Consider the following 21,769-nt stretch of genomic DNA (forward strand, 5'->3'; position numbering starts at 1 on the left):
GGACTTAGTGGCTAAAACGATTATTGTCTTATAATCTCACAATTTGTGGGTCAGAAATTCAGACCAGGCTCAGCTTGTGCTTCTTCTGCGTCATACCCATCACCCCAGGTCATCTGGTCCCACTCAGCTGGTGGGATGGTCTTCTGTGGAGGACCCATGTGGCTTTGCCACACACTTGGTTCCTTGGCAGGAATGGCTGGAAGGCTGGGGTCAGCTGGACAGTCACCCAGAGAACCTACACGTGGCCTCTCCAACATGTGGCCTGGGGGAAGTCAGACTTCTTCCCCAGGGGCTCTGGACTCCCAGAAAGATTGTTCCAAGAGTTGCAGAAGAAAACTGCGAGTCCTCTGACATTGTTCTGAAATTCCCAGAATATGTCTCCGGCACATTCTTTTGGTCAAGCAAGTCACTGAGAGAAGTCTTGATACCAGGAGATGGGAATTAGGTCCCACCTCCCAACAGAAGGAATAAAATGGGAAGGAAAGAATATGTGGCCACCATCCTCTACCTCAATCTGCTTTACATTCTCATTCCTGAATCATGTATCACTCAACTTACTGTAAATTTACTTATTTATTCGGGTTACTGCTTATCGTTAATCTGTTCATACTTGAATATAAGCTCCATGTGGGCAGGGATCAATGTCTGTAATTTTCACTAATGTATCTTAAACACCTAGAAATAGCGTCTGGCAGTGTGACGATTCCTCAGAGATCTAGAAGCAGAAATACCATTTGATCCAGCAATCCCATTACCCAGAGAAATAGAAATCATTCTGTTATAAAGATACATGCATGTGTATGTTCATTGCAGCATATTCACAATAGCAAGACATGGAATCAACTCAAATGCCCATCAGTGACAGACTGGATAAAGAAAATGTGGTACACATACACCATGGAACACTATGCAGCCATAAAAAGGAATGAGATTATGTCCTTTGCAGGAATGTGAGTGGAGCTGGAAGCCATTATCCTCAGCAAACTAATGCAGGAACAGAAAACCAAACACCGCATGTTCTCGCTTATAAGTGAGAGCTGAATGATGAGAACACATGCACATATGGGGAAACGGCACACACTGAGACTTGTCATGGGGGGTGGTGGGGGAGCACATCAGGAAGAATAGCTAATGCAGGCTGGGCTTAATGTCTAGGTGATGGGATGGTCTGTGCAGCAGACCACCATGGCACACATTCACCTGTGTCACAAACCTGCACATCCTGCACGTGTGCTATACCCCAGAATTTAAAATAAAAGTTAAAGAAGAAAAAAGAACATGGTAGGTGATCAACAAATAAATCAACGTTGAATGGATTTTATTAAGCCTCTCACTACCCTTTGAGAAAGCTTGTTATCTCCATTTTGCAGATAAGAACATAAGGCACAGAGAGGTTGAATCATGTGTTCAGAGTCACATAGCTGGTGAGTGGCAGAGCCAGAATTTGAGCTCAGGTCTCTCTGATGCACTTTTATAGATTGGAAACTAATAATAAATTCAGCACAGGAGAGAAGAGCAAAAAGCTGTAATTGTGGCCTCCTGTTGGCCCAGGGTTCCTGTTTCTCCCTGGACACAACTTAGGACTTCTCACACACTGGCTTTGCCTTTGTTTTTTTTCCCCCCCGCCCCGCCGGGAAGAGACTGGGAGAAAGCAAATGTGGGACTGCTGGATTGCTGTGGAAAACTGAGTGGGGGTGAGCTTGTTGCTTCTCTCACAGTGCTACTGGCACCAATAGTCAATATAGGACTCTTGGAAGTGAAAAAGGTTGTTCGTTTGATTGTGAAATCAAGCTAGGCCACATGGAGAACAGCAGCAAAGCAGCTTTCTGCATTCCTGTTGAATAATTTTATGTGCTTTCCTCCTGGCTATATTTAGAAGCAATTCATGGTCTCTGTGTTTGCTAAGGAGATGACACAGTCCAAGGGACGATGTCTCTGAAGCCACCCCATGCAGGCAGAGCCTGACGTCTGCAGTCACACCTTTCCTGCACCTCTGCCCCCTCTTCCCCCATTGCAAATGTCAAGCTTCCCAGCATGTCCAAGGAGAAACTAACCTCCCTGGACACTTATTTTGTTGCCTCTGGAGTCACTTTAGTGAAATGACTTTGTATCACCTTGAGATCTTTTTCCTTTAAATGTGAGTATTTGGGTGCATGTGACTTCCTTCAGGAGGGAGGGTCAGCATCCAGGCAGCTGGAGAAGTTCTCTGCAGTTTGTTGTCTGTTTCTCCTCCTGTCTAGCTCTGGGAGACCCCTCCCTCACTGGATTCCTTACTCCAGTTCGGCAGCCCTCTGGAGGTCTGGCCTGGAAGTGATGTTGCCAGTTGGTGATGCTGGAACCTTGGGAGAACAGGCTTGGCAGAGCAGAGCTGGGTGATTCCAGGTGGATGATGGAAACCATGGTCCAGTGGGGTTGTGCCGTAGCTGGGCTAGCAAAAACAGCTCATGGAAGGTAGCAGAAAGATATTTTAAGCTGGAGGATGGGCTCCAGAAAACCAATGATTGGAGGCACAGTTAGGTTAGGAACTAGAAGAAGCTGACCACAGGGTCAGGGACTAGAATAGATCTCAGGTCCCAGGACCAGGCTGCTTCGTTCATGGACTCATTCCCCCCCGGCAATATTTACTGAAGGTGTAAAGTGTGCCCACACTGTGCTAACTCTGAGAATATAGGGAAGAGCCAAACAGTCATGCTCTTGCCTTCATGGTGGTAAAATCTAGCAGCAGAGGCCACTGGGAAACAGGCTGACAGATATCTGTACAATTGCATGTGTGATGTGCATGAGAGAGAGATGGAGGGGCATCTCAGGGGAGGCTTTCTGTCCTGGGGAGAACTAAGAGGGGTGGAGGAACAGTGTTCTTGCAGAGGAAAAGGCACGGGAGATAGCTGTGTTGGTGATAAGAGTTTGGCATATTTGAGAAACTGAGCCAAGGCTTCGGGGAGAGACAGATATTGTAGGTAAGAATGGGGCTCCTAGCAGAGTGGCACCTTAGGTTTTAAGGGTCCAGTAGTTCATAACCCAATAACAATTTAAATATGTTGTGCAATTTCTGACTATCTATGGAGAAAACACTTCTGTGCCCACGATTCCATGCTTCTGGAAGCCTCTTCCAGGAAGTCCCTCTAGATTTCCCTGCTAAAATGAGCCATTCCAGAATTTCACACTGAATGCTGCACAAGCATAGCATCACTAATCTGTTCTACCCTTAAAGAAAGGGCTGGATGTTTCTTCATCTTTGCATTCTCAATGCCTAGGATAGGGCCAGGCACATCATATGTGTGCAGTAAATAAGTCTGAATGAAGGCTGTTTTGGAGATTGTGGCCACATTATGAAATTTAGCAGCCTGAGACAACCGTTTTATCATGCTGGCAGACCTGGAACTCAGGGGTTCAGACAGTGCCTAGCCAGAGGGGCATGTGTCTGCTTCGTGATAGCTGGGAGCTTTGCTGAAAGGAAGAATCCATGTCTAGGCGAGACTCAGTGGGCGGGACCTGGAATTATCTGGAGAGTCTTCCCTCACCCATGTGGCTATTGATGTTGGCTGTTGACTGGGACCTTGGCTAGGGCTGTGTTATTCTGTTTCCATGCTGCTGATAAAGACGTCACCAAGACTGGGTAATTTATACAGAAAAAAGGGTTTAATGGAGTCATGGTTCCACATGGCTGGGGAGGCCTCATAATCATGGTGGAAAGTCAAAGTCACATCTTGCATGGTGGCAGATGAGAGAGAATGAGAGCCAAGTGAAAGGGGAAACCCCTTACAAAATCATCAGATCTCGTGAGACTTACTATCACAAGAACAATATGGGGGAAACCTCCCACACGATTCAATTATCTCCCAGCAGGTCCCTCCCACAACACTTGGGAGTTATGGGAGCTACAATTCAAGGTGAGATTTGGGTGGGGACACAGCCAAACCATATCAGGCTGTCAACATCTACACATAGCCTCCCCATGAGGTCTGAGCTTTCTCACAATATGAAGGTCTTGGGGTAGTGGGAACAGCTCAGGGGGCCTTTGCAGCACTTGATAATGGAAGCTGCATGGGCCTTTTGGACCCTACCTTAGAGGTCACCTGATCTCACGAGCCCATGTTCTCCTGGCTATGAGAGGGTCACAAGCCCACACAGATGTAGACTCCACCTCTCTATGAAGGAGTGGGGTTTCCACTCTGCTAGCATCCCTGGCAGGTGAATTGAAGTAGATTAATTCAGCTGTATCTAAACTGTGTTCTGTGGAGTGCCATTAGGACCCTTCCTGGAGGAGCATGCAAGGCTCATCAGGCCAGCAGGAGGAAAGGAGGCCCAGGTGTCCCCACAGGGACTTGTTAGCACTAGAGGACAGGGTGCCCTTCAGGCTCTGTCTGCCTTCAAGCAAGGGAAGAAGCCCGTTGTGGGGTGCAGTGGAGGAACAGAAAGCCTCTCAGAGTGACAAGCTTGCACGATGGGGACAGAGAAGGACAGTGCTGAGACATCAGCTGGGTATCCTGCTTCGACCTCAGGGGTGGGGGCTGGAGGCAGATGCCTGTGTGCCTCCTACATTGCTTCCCTGGGGAGGGACAGGTGAGGGCTCTGCACTCAGTCCTGGAAGCTGCTCAGTTCGTAGCCTTGGACAAATGCAGTGACCTCGTTGTGTCCGAGTCCATCAGAGAGAGGCGGCATTGAGAAGAGGAGCTGGGAAGGCTGGGGCTGCTAAGCCTGGCTTCCCGGGCTCTGTACTGGCCCCAACTCCCAGTCAGAGTTCTAGGGGGTGGAGGTTGGTCTGACTGCAGGGACAGACCTTTCCTGCGATGAACCTGTATTTATGGACTTATGGGCTGGGTCTGCAGTTGAGCTCAGAGCCTGAAACCTGGCTGCATTTTTCTGTCATCATGATTCCTGCCAGCCCACTTTAAAAAAATTAGAACAAAATTCACCATGAACCATCATGGTCATCAAATCCTAGAACATTTTCCTCACTCCATAAAGAAACACTGCACCGATGAACACTCCCCACACCTGGTTTTCAGCCCTGGCCACCTGCTGGCTCTTTGGGCCTGCCTATTCTCAGCATTTCCTGTAGGTGGAATCCTACAATATGTGTCAGCCAATTTTTTTGCTCCTGATGTGGGTGTGACAGCCCTCTCCGGGCAGGGGTGGTCTGGCTGCAGGTCCCCTTGCTGTGTCCATGTCCCTCTGAGAGATGGGACAGCCCTTGACTAATGCGGGGGGTGGCAGAGCTGGGGAGGATGGCACTCCCCTCCTCTCCATCTCAGGTGGCCGATTCTCAGGGGCAATGCACACAGGTCCTCCGAAGAGCCCACCAGGAAGGAGCTCGCTGGCTTGCGGCATGACCAGCTCAGCAAAGCCTCTGTGGGTTGACCTCTCATCCCTGCCAATCCTGTTCCATGAGATCACCACCAGCCTTGCCTCCCCAAACCACAGCACGAAAATTAGCAAAAACTACTGCTTGGGTGCAAGTACTATTTCAGATTCTGCTTTTTACTGGGGATAGGGCAAATCAAGCCAGTGCCCAAGAGAGAAAAACACCCAGAAAAGGACTTTGCAGCCTTTGTAAGTGGCTGTTCAGGCCTCCATGGATGTGGAATGGGCAGTCAGAGTCTGGTTTACACCCAACTCCGCCTCTCAAGTGATTTCCCCCGGAACTTAGCTCCTCTGTGCCTCAGTCCGCCTTCTGTAAAATGGGGATAATGACCCGCTCTACCCTGCAAGGATGCTGGGAAGAGGAAATCGTTCATGTATGACAAGGGCTGTGCACAGGTCCTGGGAAGCAGCAGATGCTGTTGTAATTACTGGGGGCCTTTAGCTCAAAAATTCTACTGACTGCAGGGGACCCCCAGCCCAGCCTTACTTCAACACCCCCAGAACCCAGCGCTCCAGACCTGTACTGTCCAGTCAGGAGCTACTGGCCACGTGCGGCCCTTTAAATGTTGATTGCTTAATTTAAACAAAATAATGAATTCAGTTCCTGGGTAGCAGTGGCACATTCCAAGTGCTCAATGGCCCTGCAAGGCTGGCGGCTCCCTCACTGCACAACACAGGTGTCGGGTATTTATTTCCATCATCGAAGCAAGTTCTTTTGGACGATGCTGCTCCCACTGCTTGGAGCTGTTCATTCTTCTAGAAATATTTCTTTTCTTTTCCTTCCTCCATGCCTTTGTTCATGGTCTTCCTTTCACCCAAGTTGCCCATCCACTCCTGAAATCTCACCAGTCCTCCAGAAGGGGGCGCCCCCGGGGCCCTGACCAGCATGGGCCCTGCACCTCCTGTCTGACAGCCCTACCCCGACCGGTGGCTGGCTGCAGCCTCTGTTCCACACCCTGTGACTAGGAGCAGGCACACGACACATCTTCCCCCATCATGTTGGCCAAAGCAAATCATGGTGGTGGAGGAGGCGGAGTTCATTCTGTCCTTAGTGGGAGGAACTGCAAAGTTACAAGACTAAGGGCTTGGGTTCAGGGAGGGTGAATCTTTGGAGCCCATAATGGCATCCACTGCTGATGAGGAAGTTTAGGATTCTGCTCTCAGCCCCTTTCCCCCTTCTCAGCTAGAGGCTCAACTGCTGGTCCTCTGGCGTCCAGAGGCCCCCCATCTGCACCTGAAGCTTCTCTCGCTCGGACAGCATCCTATGCTTGTAATGGGCTCTTCCTCCCTTCCCCCGACACCATGCTGCCTGAGAATATCGCCACCCAGTCTCAGCTTCAAGGAAGTGGCTGCCTGAAGTACAAATCCCTGAGAAAACTCTGTGAATCCATCGGAGATATTAGATGGCAGGCTAAATCAGGACCCTGTTTACTCAGATCAGAGTCTTGAATGACGGTATTTTAGGCAGCATGACAGCTCTTTTGGGGCTCTGTCTATCCTATCTGTGTATTGATAAACAAGAGCTGGGGCTAAGAATGATTCCTACATGAATTCTGTGCATGACGTGTGCTGTCTGGAAGAAGTCCTATTAAGGGTGTGGTGTAGGAGCCAGGAGACTGGGGGTGGGGCCTGCTCCTCCTGGGTCACCTTTACACAAGTCTCTTCCCATCTCTGGGCCTGTTTTCTCATGTGCTTAACGGGTGCAGAGTAGGTGGTTAGATTGATGGCTCCCATGCCTCCGATGGCTTTGAGATGCTGTGGTCCCGGGTCCTTGCTCTGCCCCTGAATGAGGCCAGCAGTTGATCTTGCTGGGATGTGTCCTGTTTTCTGGTCCCTGTCTCTTCAAACCTTTTTAACCTCTGACCCTTGTTCTCTGCCAAAAAAAAAAAAAAAAAAACCAAAAAACAAAAAACCTGACTCCCAGCTTCCCACAAAGGGGGAGTCTAGTTTTTAGTGTATGCTTTTTCCAGAGGGTCTATTCATAGAGACCTCAATGTGGATCGGGCCGTGCCTGGACATTATAGCCCCACCTGGCATCCTGCTGATTTTTGCTGGGGTGGGAGAAGGTCTTTCTAGAACATCAATGCCATGTTGCAAACTCAGGTCAAACTAAATCAAATTCTACCGATGTCCCCAGGGCAATTCAGGGTAACCCCAAAGATACGGGGCTTTGATAATGAAGCAGGCCCCGGTACTGGCTCCCAGGCTACACCCACGTGAATATCAGAACAGTGTGCCCTTTAATTTTGTACAGACAAACCCTAGGATTTTCGTTCCCAGGAATCACATTAACTAGCATTTATCCAGAATAATTTGCTGTTGGTTTGAAGTTCATGTTTGGAGACAAGAATATTTCTGAAAAAGGCCCAGAAATAGCTGGAGAAAATAATCTGTTTGCTCTCCTGCAATGATAGAAGCAGGTGGAATGATTCGTGGCTCCTGAGGGGAGACTGCTTCGCTCCCTGTGGGATTCTGCCTGGGCAGCACCTCTCCAAAAGCACTTGCCAGGGTCAGGGTGTCTATGAAAGGTTGGAAACTAGATAGAAGAAGAGTTGCAGAGGGAATTTGGGATAAAAGACCTTGGAGGTGCTGAGGGCTGCAGGTTTACTGGCCAGGCAGGTAGACACCGTGGTGAGGGGGCGGTTGATGGATTTCAGACACAGGCTGCTGCCTGGGAGGTGGGGAGGGTGGGAGGGAAGGAGGGAGGGAGGAATGCCTGCCCTAATGGACCTGCTGGAGCTAGGGGTCTCGAAAATACGCCAGCCTCTCATCTGCTACTCACACCCCCCACTTGCATTTTATAGCCTGTGCCTAAAACATTTGCTCTGTGTCAGGTAGTGTGTGAGAATCTAAGTATCTTACGTGAATACGACCCTTGAGGCCACTAAGGTCAATGTGACAGTTAATTCTACATGATACAATGAATGTAATGGTTATACTAACAGAGATTTTCCAACATGCTGATGCATGTTCTTTTCTCCTCCCTGTTACCTTAAAAGATAAGAACTTTTCTCATTTTATAGAGAAGGAAACAGTTTTGGAGAAATTAAATAATTTGCTTTAGGTTATGGCTAAGTCAAGAGGGGTCCTGCCAGAATAATCTATGAGACCAGCACAGTCCAACAGAAGTAAATTGAACCCATGAGAAATCATAGATTTTGTATTAACTACATTAAAAACAGTGAAAAACAAGTGAAGTTAATTTCAATAAAGTATTCTACTTAACCCCTTATATCCCAAATATTATCATTGAAACATGTAAATCAATATCAATATCAATATCATCGGTGAGTTCTTTTTTATGTAATGTTGAAATTTGGTGCATCTACATTCAGCACATCTCAGCTGGGACTAGTCCATTTCAAGCGTGCAGCTGCCCCACGCCCAAAGTGTGGCATCCATACTGGACAGTACAGTTGTAGAGGCAAGCACTGGGAATTTATGGAAGCCAGATGGGGGCATGCAGCCAAGTCCCTGTGTCAGGGGACGTCAAGGGCAAGGTGCCACCTGAGCTGGACCTAGGAACACAAATGCCACACCACTAGGTGCAAACACCACGGGGCGCCCATCTCTACCCAGTAGTGCCAGGGGTGGCCCTAGGGGTTAGCCAGGCAGAGGAGGGAGGTGAGCCGGTGCAGCAAGACAGACTCCTTCAGCACGGTCACCTGTTGTGAGAACTGCAAACATTTACCATGAGGATGAGGTGGTGGGTTGGACAGGGAGGAGGGGAGAGCAAGGTTATGGCAGGTCTCCCGAGCGCCTAAGGGGCTGTGTTTCATTCTGCTGCTGATGCTGCCTGGTGACATCATCACAGGGGTGCTCTTCAGCAGAGGACTTAGAGCAAGAAGACAGGAAGGAAACTGGCAGAGCTGTGGAGAAACGTTTAGGGGCTGGCCTGGGGCAGGGGATGGAAGTGGAGAGAGAGAGAGTCAGTCTACCAGCTCCCCACTTTCAAGCTTTGTGATTTTTCTGCAGAAATCCCCAGCTGCTCTAGGTCAGAAGTAGATGGTCGGGGATTTCAAGCACCCCAACCTCAATTTCACAAACAGAGAGACATTGATTTAAGACCGAGAGGCAGCTAGAATCACCTTCACTCTCCCTATGGCCTCTGCAGTCTCCAAACCACCCGATCGTTAACCTCCCCAGGCAGGCCCAGCACAAACCACCTGCCTCCTTCTGTCCCCTGATCTCTTCATCGTTCTCATAGTTCTAAGCAGTGTGTGTATTTCTTTCCATTTTTATTTCTCCTGATAGCTCTCTGTTGTACTGGAAACACCTGTCTGCGGGATCAACCCAGCTGAGAGATCACCCGGAGGCCTCTTCTCCAGAACCGCTGTGGTGAGAGAGAAGGCAATTCACCGAGCACAGGCTACAGCTCCGACACTGGCGGGAACCACTGAAATCGCCATCATTTAGTGACAGTTGTGGCACTCCCCTGGCTTTGCACGGCCTGGACATCTGCAAGTCTCGCCAACTTCCCAGAGGTGCCTTTGCTTCCAGTCTCTGAGCCACACTTTAAGTAGTGATTGGCCTGAGTGGGGCTGAGGTGGGGGTGTTTCAGTCTTAGCTGCTCACTAGAGAAGCTCTTGGAGAGACTGTAATTTCTGATGCCTGGGCTGCATTCCAGACCTGTGAAAGTACAACCTCTGGGTGTTGGAGCTGGGGGCCAGTCCAACCATCACGGGGAGAAAGGCCCTGGAAGAGCAGATGCTGTGTCAAAAGAGGCCACAGGGGGGAGACCTGAGGCTCACATGAGCCACCCCAGCTGGGGGCTTAAACATGTGAGTGAGACCATCTTGGTCCTCTAGCCTCTGGCCAGCTGCCCCAGCCAACACTCTGTGGAGCAGAGGTGAGCTGTCCCCGCCCAGCCCTGCCTGAATCCCTGACTCACAGCAGCACCAGTTGTAATGTTTAGGCCGAATGGTTGCTGTTCATAAGCCAGGAGGCTTGGGGAGATTCCTTATGCAGCAATAGCTAGCGGAAACAACCCACAGGACATTAACTGCCTCGACAGTAGGACCTGTGTTGGTGCCCCTTTGCAGCCCCTACACTTCAGTAGAAATTTGGAGAAGGCTGGAGAAATGCTAAATGCCAGGGATAGTCCAAAGTGAAAAGCGCAGTGCTGTCCAGGCCAATGGAAGGCAGGAAGTGGAGGGCCATTGTTTGGGAATATGTTCAGTAAAGACCAAAGCAAAGTGGACAGGGCTCCTCTCCTTACCCAGATGAGCATCTGGCTTTGTGTTGGCCACGCTGGCCCTGCCTGCCGTCTCTCCCTTCCATGTCCTGCCCTCCCCACAGCTCCTGCTTCCAGGCACAGCCCAAGTACTCGGAGCAGTGGTCAGTGAGTGGCAAATGGCTTCAGGGCACTCCCAGCAAGGTGCTGGGGACACAGCCCGACTTCCCATGGATGTCTCTATGGTCATTCGGGTTTCTGTAATTCTGTGACTCACCTGTCATTGCCAAAGATGCCAGGATGGAGCTTGGAACTTCGAGGCAGCCTGGGAAGGGAGCTGGTCAGGGAGAGGAGTGTCCTGGGATCCCCAGCCAGATTTTTCAGTCACAGGAGCCTTTAGGGGCAGCAGCTCCTGGTCAGTCAGGCCTGACCCCTTTCTGGGACATGGGTAAAGTTTGGGGATGCAGGGCTTGGAGCTGGGGAGAGGTGTGGCTGTGGCTGCTTTTGTTCCTCTCAGGGGATTCTGTCATAGCTCCTCTCTCAAGCCCCAGCACCTGCTGTGGCCTCCAGAACCATCTCTCCTTAGCTACAGAGGAACAGTGCCCTGGGGCTGGACTTCGGGTAGGGAGGGGTGAGCCTGCCTTTGCCCGAGTGGTCACTGTTCATGCTTTTCTAGTGGACTCATAACCCATTTCAGGGCACAGATCCAGAGAGAATGGCAGCCACTCCCCATGCTTGGCTCATGCTGGGTCCTGAGCTGCTTTCCGGTTGCATGTATGAAGTTGTCTTGGGGACACGGAGGCTCCATGGTGGGACCCCTCAATGTGGCCCATGGCCTGGTTCATGAGCTCCTTGTTACCAGTTGGTGACAGGATGAGCATTTAGAAACATTCGTGAAGCTTCAACAGAGCTGCAACATCCACACCTATGATCCTGTATTTTTTTTTTTTTTTTTGAGACAGTTTCACTGTTATTACCTAGGCTGGAGTGCAATGGCGTGATCTTGGCTCATTGCAACCTCTGCCTCCCAGGGTCAAACAATTCTCTTGCCTCAGCCTCCCAAGTAGCTGGGATTACAAGCACCTGCCACCATGCCTGGCTAATTTTTAGGTTTTTTTTTTTTTTTTTTTAAGTAGAAATGGGGTTTTACTATATTGGCTAGGCTGGTCTCGAACTCCTGACCACAGGTGATTCACCTGCCTCAGCCTCCCAAAGTGCTGGGATTACAGTTGTGAGCCACCACGCCTAGATGATCCTGTATTTTACAGAAGAATTAGTTCACAATGGATTGGAAAAAAAATACAATGGGTCCATCACTACAGAGAAGGAATATCGAGCTAGAAATCACATACTTTGCTGGACACAGCAAGAGAACCACTCCCAGGAAGCCCCCACCAGCTGCGTGCCCTGATTTTATACTTAACAGAACAGCAAGGAAGGAATTAAAGGTCCTAATATCCCAGCCAGGTCCAGTACACAGCCAGCTCATCCTTCTCTGTGCTTCTTCTATTCCAGTGACTTTCACCCTGTGATCCTTGGACCAGCAGGATCAGCCAGATGTGGGGATGGATTAGAAATGCACAATCTCAGGTCCCTCCCAGACCCATGGATGCAGGTACTCTGGGGATGGCACCAGCCACCTGTGACTTAACAAGTCCCCAGAGAATTTTGATGCTCACTTACGCTTGAGAACTCGGTGCTCTTGTTTCTAAAATGTCGTTGCAGGTGCTTTTATTCTTCACTTCTTTTAAACTGGTCACTCTTTGCTCTACAACTACTTTCTGAGCTCCTTGAATAAAGGGACCCAGAATTCTACATCTGTATCTTCTGCAAATCCTAGCCCAGGCTGAGATAGGGGCTGAATAAACTTACTACTGATATATCCCACCTCTTAAAGTTTCATCACAATTACTGCACCCATTATACAGCTGGGAAAACCAACGAGCAGAAGGAACAGCGTAAAGCTGATTTTACGGCCAGACAATGGAGAATCGGGATGAACATTTTCTTCCCATTCTTTTCTCATTGTCATCAGGTAGAGAATTCATTCTCTCCCGTTTCCTTTTCAGTAATCCCACTCCCCCCGCATCCCTTCCCAAACTCAGAGCTTGCTGCTCTTGACCTTTTGTAGGGCCTGCCAGGTCTTTTGAGTTTAAAAATAAAATTTTAGAGTTTCAAAAGGAATTTGTGAGCTCTGTCTGGCAATTTGGGCAGAGAAACCTGATATCTGTGACCATCACTGCCCACTGCAGACAAAACACAGTCAGCTCTGGGGCACTCCTCACATGACAAGACACTCCAGGCATCTGCTCCAAAAAGACCCACTCAAGGTCACTGAGTGATATTGGGCACAGTTCCCCTCCTAGGGCTTCAGGAGTGGGACCCCCCCCTTCCCTATATGCCCAGGATTCTGATGGAGGAACTGGGAGGCGGCCTGCGGTGCCCCTTTGCCTCTCTTTCTACTTTGGGTCTTGGAGCTCTGTCCTGCTGCTGGCCTGCTGAAGTGAGGGTGGAAGGCAGCAGAATTCCTGCTCTTACCAAAGACAGGTTGCAATAACTTGTTACATTAGGAGATGCACGGAACAGACTCGTGGAAACAGTGGGTTTCTGCAGTGAGTGCGCTGAGGAGCCCATCACCACACTGGGCTTGACCCCACATTCTTGCCTCTCCTTCTCTGTGGCTTTGGGCCTGGGCACACCACTGCTGCTCCGAAAGCCAGGCCACCCCTCCTGCCCGAACCCTGTGTAGTGCTCCGAGAGAGCTGGCCACCTCCTGAGCTGCAGGACTAAGGAGTCCTGTTGCAAACTCAGGCCTTAGGCAGGGCAGCCTTCATTTCCTCCAACCCTCCACTTTGCTATTAAAACAGGGTGTCCTGTGGCTCCAGCAAGTTCTGTTGAGGATGCGGCACCTGAAAGCAAGCATCTCACACACTCCCTACTTTCCCCTTGCTCTGTGTATTGTGAGGAATGAATGAGGGGAGGTTAAACAGGTCATGGCCCTCCTGATTTGGAAGAGCAAATCAGCCCCTTCCTTGACACCTACTCCTAGGAGAAAAGGTGACTCCTAAATCGGTCCCCGGCTCCCTCACTCCCCACCATGCCTCTGCTCAGGTGCTCAGTTCCCTGCTGGCCTCAGGTCCCCAGCATGCCAGCCCCTTGCACTCGGGGCTCTGGTCACCATCCCGTTCCCTCACCCTCTGTAGTTCTCGTGCTCATCTTTCCATGCCTGGATTCTTTGTCTCATACGGGTCTGAGTTCAAATGTCATCTCCCTAGGGAGGGTCCTTGTGACTACATACAATGTCACCTGACTGAGTCTGGCTGATTCCTTCCTGGGTCCCAGCAACCTCACCTGTGGCTGGCACCCTGTGACCGTGGGTAGAACAAATGTTGAGTTTGGAGACAAAAGGCTTGGGAGACCCAGCCGTGACTGGTGCAGATACAATGCCCTGTGCTAGCTACCATTCTTTGTGCCCCATGGTATGGGTGCTCTTTGGGTAGGTGAGCTTTAGCTTCCAGAGGCCCCTCCAGGCCCCAGTAGACTTTTTCCTGCCACCAGCCTCAGACTGCTTCGACTCAATCAACACATCCTGCTGCCTGTTGAATTCCTTAGAAATTCCTTAGAAACTCCAAATCAGGGAAGGGATGATAAACCCAGTTTGCCATGAGCTACGCCATCTTGGAAGGGGCATTCGATGTCTGTCCTTCATTTTTCACATCTGTAATCTGGTGTACTCGTTTCCTGGGGCTGCTGCAATAAATGAGCACAAACTTGGTGGCCATAAACAAACCTTTTTTTCTCAGTTCTGGGGTTCAGAAGCCCAAAATTCACTTCACAGAGCCAAGGGGCTCAGTGTGAGGAACCACACTCCCTGCAAGGGCTCTGGAGGAGAGTCTGTTCTTTGCATCTTCCGGCTCTTAATGGCTGCTAGTGTTCCCTGACTTTGACCTGTGCCGTTCCAATCTCTGTCTCCATCTACACGTCACCTTCTCGGTGTGTGTCTGTTTCAAAATTCCTCTGTCTCTTCATATGAAGATTACATTTAGGACCCACCAGGATAAGCCAGAATAAGTAGCTCCTCTCAATATCCTTCACTTAATCACAGTTTTCTATATAATATCCACATACTACAAGGATCGAGAATGGGACATATCTTTGGGGCTACCATTCCCACTATTTAGCTCACTCCAGTAGGGAAGCATAAAATCTGCCTGGTATTTTATGTGTGCCACCACTGAAATACAAATGTCACAAGGGAAATTGTGACAATTGTTGACAAGATCCAAGGAGGTTTGCAATAGGATGCTGAGTGGAAATAGAACAATTTTCTTTCAATCTTTGTTCTTAGTGACTTCTAGAAGAATGCAAAAGGCAACATAAAAGTGAGTTCTGGCTGGGTGCAATAGCCCACACCTGTAATCCCAGTGCTCAGGGTGGCCATGAGAGGAGGATTGCTTGAGGTCAGGAGTTCAAAACCAGCCTGGTCAACATAGCAAGACCACATCTCTACAAAATTAAAAACAAAATAAAAATTGATGGAGTGTGGTGGCACACGCTGTAGTCCCAGCTACTTGGGAGGCTGAGGTGGAGAGTTGCTTGAGCCCAGAAGTTTGACATTGCAGTGAGCTATGATATCCCCACTGCACTCCAGCCTGGGTGACAGAGACCCTGTTTCAAAAACAAAAACAAAAAGTGACTGACTGGACTGCCAACTAGGCATGCATGTGTGCCACCACTGAAATATGGATGGCACAACCCAAATTTGTCCTGGCCTTGGTCCCCTGGATGTTGCTGGTCCGGCAGCCTCTGTTGGGCCACAGGCACACTTTGATGGCAGCTGCTTGAACTGATGAATGTTTTGCTGAGAAATCAGGTAGACATAAGTAAACCAATCCAAGGACTGTAGCTCTCTCGCAGTTTTGCAAGCTCAGCAAAGATAAGCAAAATTGCTTTGTGTGCAGGATGCCATTCCTCTCTGGAAGGAAGATCACAGTATCTTTACATCAGGAGAATCTGGTGTCCAAGTTAACAGCATACGATATGCAGAGGCGAAGGCTGTGGGAGGGAGGTCAGTGGAGAGAATATTGAAGATGATTGTGGGGCACTTCCTGGTTCTAACTGGAGTCACCTGGGGAGCTTCAAAGCCCTCCCACTTGGGCCCCAACCCCACAGCTTCTGATATAGTCAGATGCAGAAGTGATTTTAAAGCAACCTGGGTAATTCTAATGTGTCAGCCATGTTCAGGATCGCTGGGCTAGGTTCTGGTTAGGACCGGTTATAACTCCATCCAGGTTTGATGGTCTTAGGTTTGAGGGTTTCCCCAATGGAGGGGAAGAGGACCTCTTGGAATCTTAGTCTTGGCCAATTGGGAGTTTCCTTGGGAACGCTGAAGATACAGATGTAAATACACCCAGCTCTCCAGGCAATTTGCATATGAACAGCTTTCCAGCGTGATCTGGATTTGGAAGGCTGACTTGATAATCTTGAGGACACCCTTGGGCTTTGCCAGCAACCGCCTACTCAGGTGCTGGCAGATCTCACCTACCTCACCCATCAGTGCTGCTCAGACTTCAAAGTGCACAATAATTGCCCAGGGTTGTGGTCAAGTGCAGATTCGGACTTGCCGGCTCTGGAGCGGAGCCTGAGATTCTGCACTGCTCATAAGCTCCTAGTGATCTGTTGATCCCCAAACCCATTTTAAGGAGTGAGGATCCCAAATGTGGTCCATGTGGGCAGCCCAGCAGCATCAGGCTCTGCTCAGAAGCCTCGTGCTGCTCAATGGGCCCCTTCTAGCTGGGATTCCAGTGGCTGCTTGAGGCATCAGAGGCACCTGTTATCCCACTTCCTGATTAGTCCCTGATGGTACGCTGCTTGGTGCTGTTCCTGGTTTTCTCCCTGTGGTATATTGACTCTCTGGAGCAATGGCTTTCAAACTTGGGTTCAAATTAGAATCACCTGAGGAGCTTTAAAAAATGCTGATGCCTGGACTTCAACCCCGTAGAGTAGGATGTAATTATCTGTGGTGTCATCTGGGTATTGGGACTGTTAGAGATCCCCAGGCAATTCTAGTTCAGCTGGCCTCAAGCCAGAAGTCTCAAAGTGTGCCTCAGACCACCAGCAGCATGGCATCTGGGAATTTTTTAGAAATGCAGCTTCTCAGGCCCCCAGGCTTCCTAAATCAGGATCTTGGAGCTGGAGCCCACAAGCCTGTGAGCCCGCAAGTGCTCTATATGATTCTGACCCTCCTTGAGTTTGAGAACTGCTTTCCTAGGGCATTGATGCAGTATAATGCTTGTCTGTAACCTCCTGACCACCACTGAGCTGTGTGGGCGGTGGGGAACAGCTGTGATTTCCTGGGACCCCTGAGTAAAAGCAGGTGCTCCTGGGGAGGCCCCTGGGACCCTGAAAAGCTCTGAACTTCGCAGTGACTCAGGTCCTTCTCAAGCCCCACATGTGGGGACCGGCTGCTCTGGCAGCTTCCATGGGCCACCTTCCAGCCCCAGACACATCACATCAGCTATTTAAAGCTCAACTGAATAATATTTTCCATCATGTGGCACAGACTTTACTTCGGAGTGCTTCGGGGCTGCCAAGGGTCATGTTTCTCAGCTTATCTAGGACTGTCTGGGACCCGAGTCCATGGGAGAGATCTCTTGTCTGTTTCTTCCCCTCCTAGTTGAGGCCTGATGGGGTGCAGGGGTGGGGGAAGAGAGAGGGGAAATGGCCTTGAGTGTCCCCTGCCCTGACAGCAAAGTCTCCCTGGGAACATGTAACCTCCATCATCCCTTATTCCATGTGACAAGGTAACTTCCAAAGAGGGCAAACCAGTGGCCCAAGCTCGCATAGCTCACGTGGGAGAGCTCCACGTCTCAACTAAAAATCTCTGGGTGTATTGAGCTCATTGTCCCCCACACTGTGTTTGAGGGGAGGCCTCTTGACAGTCCTCCCTTCCAGGCTACCAGTCTGCCACCTGCAGGGATTTTTTTTCCAGATTCAAGGTGAAGAGACATAACTTGCCAGGCGACAGGAGGCCCCCTGCTGCTCCCTAAGATGCCAGGAGCTGTGTTTGCAAAATGCATTTTGAGATGTGGGGATATGACACCCAGCAGCACCACCTGGGCTGCCCAGACTCCTGGCGGTGGGTGGCAGACAGGTCCTTTCCCCAGGTCCAGGTCTCTGCCATGGGATTCCCCAGGCCCAGTCTGTTCAGACACATGGGTAGATGGCTTTCCAGCCACCCCCACAGAGGGGCCATCTGGTCACATGCTCACTGCCTCCGAGTTATACTTAGGACACTGGCTCTGAGGTGTGCTCATAGTTACAGCACCTGTGGGGTGTGGAGTTGGTCAGAGGGGAGTTGAGCTTCCACGTAGTCAGTAGTCAACAGAGGCCTTGGCCAGTGACCCTGGGGCCCTGGGCTACCCTGGATGGAAGCAGGGCAGCTGGGCTTTCACACTCCTATGTCCAATAGGTGGAGGCTTTTCCTGCTGAGGGTGAAGACAGGGTTGGGGAGTGGCACGTATGGAAATGCATGTCCTGGCCTGATGGGTGTCTGGAAGGGCATCTGGCACCTATCACGGTCACATGCCAACTAGCCAAGGCTAGTCCAGGCCAGCTGAGAGTGTTGTTTGGCTGATTGGCTGTGTCACAGTGAAGCAGCAGAGCCAGCATGGCCCATAAGATCAAGGCAGAAAGTACCTGGGTTTGAATCACCCTCAGAGCTTACTAGCTGTGGGAGCTTGGGAAGCTACATGATCACTCTGTGACTCAGTTTCCTCAACTGTAAAATGGAAATACAACTAGCAGGTATTTTGTTGTGAGAGCTAAGTGAATCATCACATACAAAGAATTTAACTCAGCAGTTGGCAAAGTGCTTAATAAGCAGCGTTTTGTTCCTGGACAAGGGCTTGGTGCACTGAGCAATTATAAACTTATAATGTAAATTTATAATTATTGTTTTCCAAAAGTATTTTGGAAAATATAGAAGGGATTGAATCTGCGTTACTGGACCATGGGGTGGCTGCTTGCATTGAAAGATCAACAGGGTATGCCCCTTCCTGGCACATATTCACCCAGAAATGCAGAAAGAATAAGCCAGTCAACACTCAGGTTTTGAGTTTCTAAATAAACTTTGAAACCCAGGAAGAGTTCGGGAATCCTAGGGCAAGAGAGCCTCAACAGGCAGCCTGGGTGGGGGCTCCTCCACTGTACCTGCAAGACCCTGCAGCAGGCAAGGAAGCTCTGGGAAAGTTTTGATGTGACCCTCTCAGTCTCCCAGAGCTTTCCTGGGCCCTGAGATGCATGCATATTTCATGATGTCTGTAAGAGGGAGGACACAGAAAATGTGGGTCATCAACTCAAGCCTGATGGGAGTGTGGCAATGCTGAGAACCAGGCAGGGGGCACACAGCTCAGCAGACACCTATGTGGACAGGTGCCAAGCACGGTCTGGAGATCTCCTGCAGATGCCTGCATCCCGTGTGTGCCCACCTCCCCACTCCCCCAGCCACTGATTTTAACAGCTCCCCAGGGAAAAGGAAGGCAAAAGGAAAATCCAGATTAAATCCGAGATGACTCAGGTTATCCTGTCATTGAAATAGGTTAAGCCACCTTGTCCCCATCAGGAGGAATGGGAGGTACAAAATAGTGATTAAGTTGTGTTGTTGAAGAACGCAAATTACATTGGTGCCTCCTGCACTTTGGACCTGAATGTGTCATTAGAGAAATGCAAATCAAAACAGCAATGAGATACCATCTCATGCCAGTTAGAATGGTAATCATTAAAAAGTCTGGAAACAACAGATACTGGTGAAGATACGGAGAAAGAGGAACACTTTTACACTGTTGGTGGGAGTGCGAACCAGAAATACCATTTGACCCAGCAGTCCCATTACTGGGTATATACCCAAAGAATTATAAATCATTCTACTCTAAAGACATGCACAGGTATGTTTATTATAGCACTATTTACAATAGCAAAAACTTGGAGCCAACCCAAATGACTATTAATAACAGACTGGATAAAGAAAATGTGGCACATATACGCCATGGAATACCATGCAGCAATAAAAAAGAATGAGTTTATGTCCTTTGCATGGCCATGGATAAAGCTGGAAACTGTCACATGGATAAAGCTGGAAACTAACACAAGAACAAAAAACCAAACACTGCATGTTCTCACTCATAAGTGGGAGTTGAACAATGAGAACACATGGACACTGGGAGGGGAACATCACACACTGGGGCCTGTCAGAGAGTGGGAGCAAAGTGGAGGGAGAGCATTAGGCAAATACTTAATGCATACGGGGCTTAAAACCTAGATGAAGGGTTGATAGGTGCAGCAAAACACCATGGCACATGTATACCTATGTAACAAACCTGCATGTTCAGCACATGTATAGCAGAACTTAAAGTGAAATAAAAAAAAAAAAGAAAAAATATATTCTTCCAATCTCTGCCTTTTAATTGGAGAGTTTAATCCATTTACATTTAAAGTAATTAATAAGGAAGGACTTATGCCATTATGCTATTTTGTTTCTCCATATATTATTTTTTGTTTGTTCCTCTATTCCTCCATTATTGCCTTCTTTCGGTTTAATTGAGTTTTTGTAGTATACCAATTTTGATTTACCTCTCACTTATTTTTCTGTATATTTTAAAAGAGACCTTCTTATTGATTACTGTGGGGATGAAAACTGATACCTAAATTTATAAGAAGCTAATTTGAATCAATACCAATTTAGCGTCAATAATATACAAATCTTCTGCTCATACAGAGTTTTTCTTTTTTATGTTGTTATTGTCACAATTACATATTTATACATTGCCCATTAATGTAAATTTATAATTATTGTTTTCCAAAACTATTGAATACAACAGTGCACCCCAAAACAGTAGAAAACTTATATTTACCTACGTGGTTAAGTTTACCAGTGCTCTTTATTTCTTTGTATAGCTTTAATTCACCATCTAGTGTCTTTTTTTTTTTTAAAGATGGGGTTTCTCCATGATGGCCAGGCTGGTTTTGAACTCCTGACCTCAGGTGATCCACCCACCTCAGCCTCCCAAAGTGCTAGGATTACAGGCATGAGCCACCGCGCCTGGCCACCATCTAGTGTCTTTTAATTTCAACCTGAAGAACTGCCTTTAGCATTTCTTGTTAGACAGGTCTTCTAGAGATAAACTCTTTCAGATTTTGCTTTTCTGGGAATGTTTTAATTTCTCCTTCAGCTTTGAAAGATATGGAATATTTTGTTGACAGTAGTCTTCTTTCATCACTTTGAATATGTCGTTTCGCTGTCTTATGGTGCCCATGGTTTTTGATAAGAAATTTGCAGCTAATCTTATTGAGAATTTTTTCGTATGTGATGCGTTGCTTCTCTCTCAGTGCTTTCAAGGCACTGTCTTTGTCTCTGGTTGTTGACTGTTTGGTTTTATTGTGTCTTAGTGTGGATCTGTTCATATTTAACTTATCTGGAGCTTGTTGAATTTTTCTTATTGTGTAGATTCTTGTCTTCCATCGAATTTGACAATGTTTTCAGCCATTATCTCTAAAAATACTCTTTCTGCACTGCCCTCTTTCTGCTTTCTTCTGGGAGCTTTGTTGGGGGTATTGCCCCATAGGTCCCTGAAGCGTTCTCCATTTTCTGCCCATATTTTTGTAGTTTCCTAGAAATTATGAAAATTAATTTCTATTGCTCTATCTTCAAGGTTATTGATTCTTTCTTGTGTCATCTCCATTTTTCTATGTAGCCTATCCTTTAAAAAAATTTCATTTATTGTATTTTTTAGTTATAAAATTTACATTTTATTCTCCTTTCTAGCTTTCACTTCTTTGCTGATATTTTCTGTTTTTCCATTGATTTCAAGGATGTTCAAACTTATTGGAGCATTTTGTAATAGCTGTTAAAAGTCTTTGTCAGAGAATTCTAACTTCCATGTCATCTTGGTGTTGATATGCTGATTGTCTCTTCCACTAAGAAATGTGATTTTCTTGGTTCTTCACAGGAAGAGTAATTTGGGATTGTATACTGGACATTGTGAATATTTTCATTGTAAAACTCTGGATTTTGTTTTCATCATCTGTAGGATGTTGATATATATATATATACTTTTTTCTTTTTTTTACCAGGCAGTCAACCTTTTGAAGCCACAAATTCCAACCAGTCTTTTTAGGTTGTGGTTTCAATGTTAGTTACATTTTCAAATCCTTGTGGTGCTATTAGTATCTGTC

General features: G+C 48.2%; 1 protein-coding gene across 11 annotated transcripts in view; it reads left to right on the plus strand.

Moving 5' to 3' along the window:
- SCP2D1 (SCP2 sterol binding domain containing 1) overlaps nucleotides 1-19,948 on the plus strand; it is a 241,637-nt gene extending 221,689 nt beyond the window's left edge. For 10 of the 11 annotated variants that reach the window (XM_078371469.1, XM_078371471.1, XM_078371472.1 and 7 more), the window contains one exon: nucleotides 9,619-19,948. Coding sequence is in view for 3 of the 11 variants with exons in the window: in XM_078371479.1 (XP_078227605.1) it covers nucleotides 9,619-9,780 (162 nt within the window). In the remaining 8 variants the exon portion in view is untranslated. The remainder of the gene's footprint in view (nucleotides 1-9,618) is intronic. The other variant, XM_078371475.1, reaches the window with a different exon arrangement.
- Nucleotides 19,949-21,769: the final 1,821 nt, after the last annotated feature.

Source organism: Callithrix jacchus, chromosome 5, assembly GCF_049354715.1.
Source record: "Callithrix jacchus isolate 240 chromosome 5, calJac240_pri, whole genome shotgun sequence".
In the NCBI taxonomy this organism is placed as follows: Eukaryota; Metazoa; Chordata; class Mammalia; order Primates; family Cebidae; genus Callithrix; species Callithrix jacchus.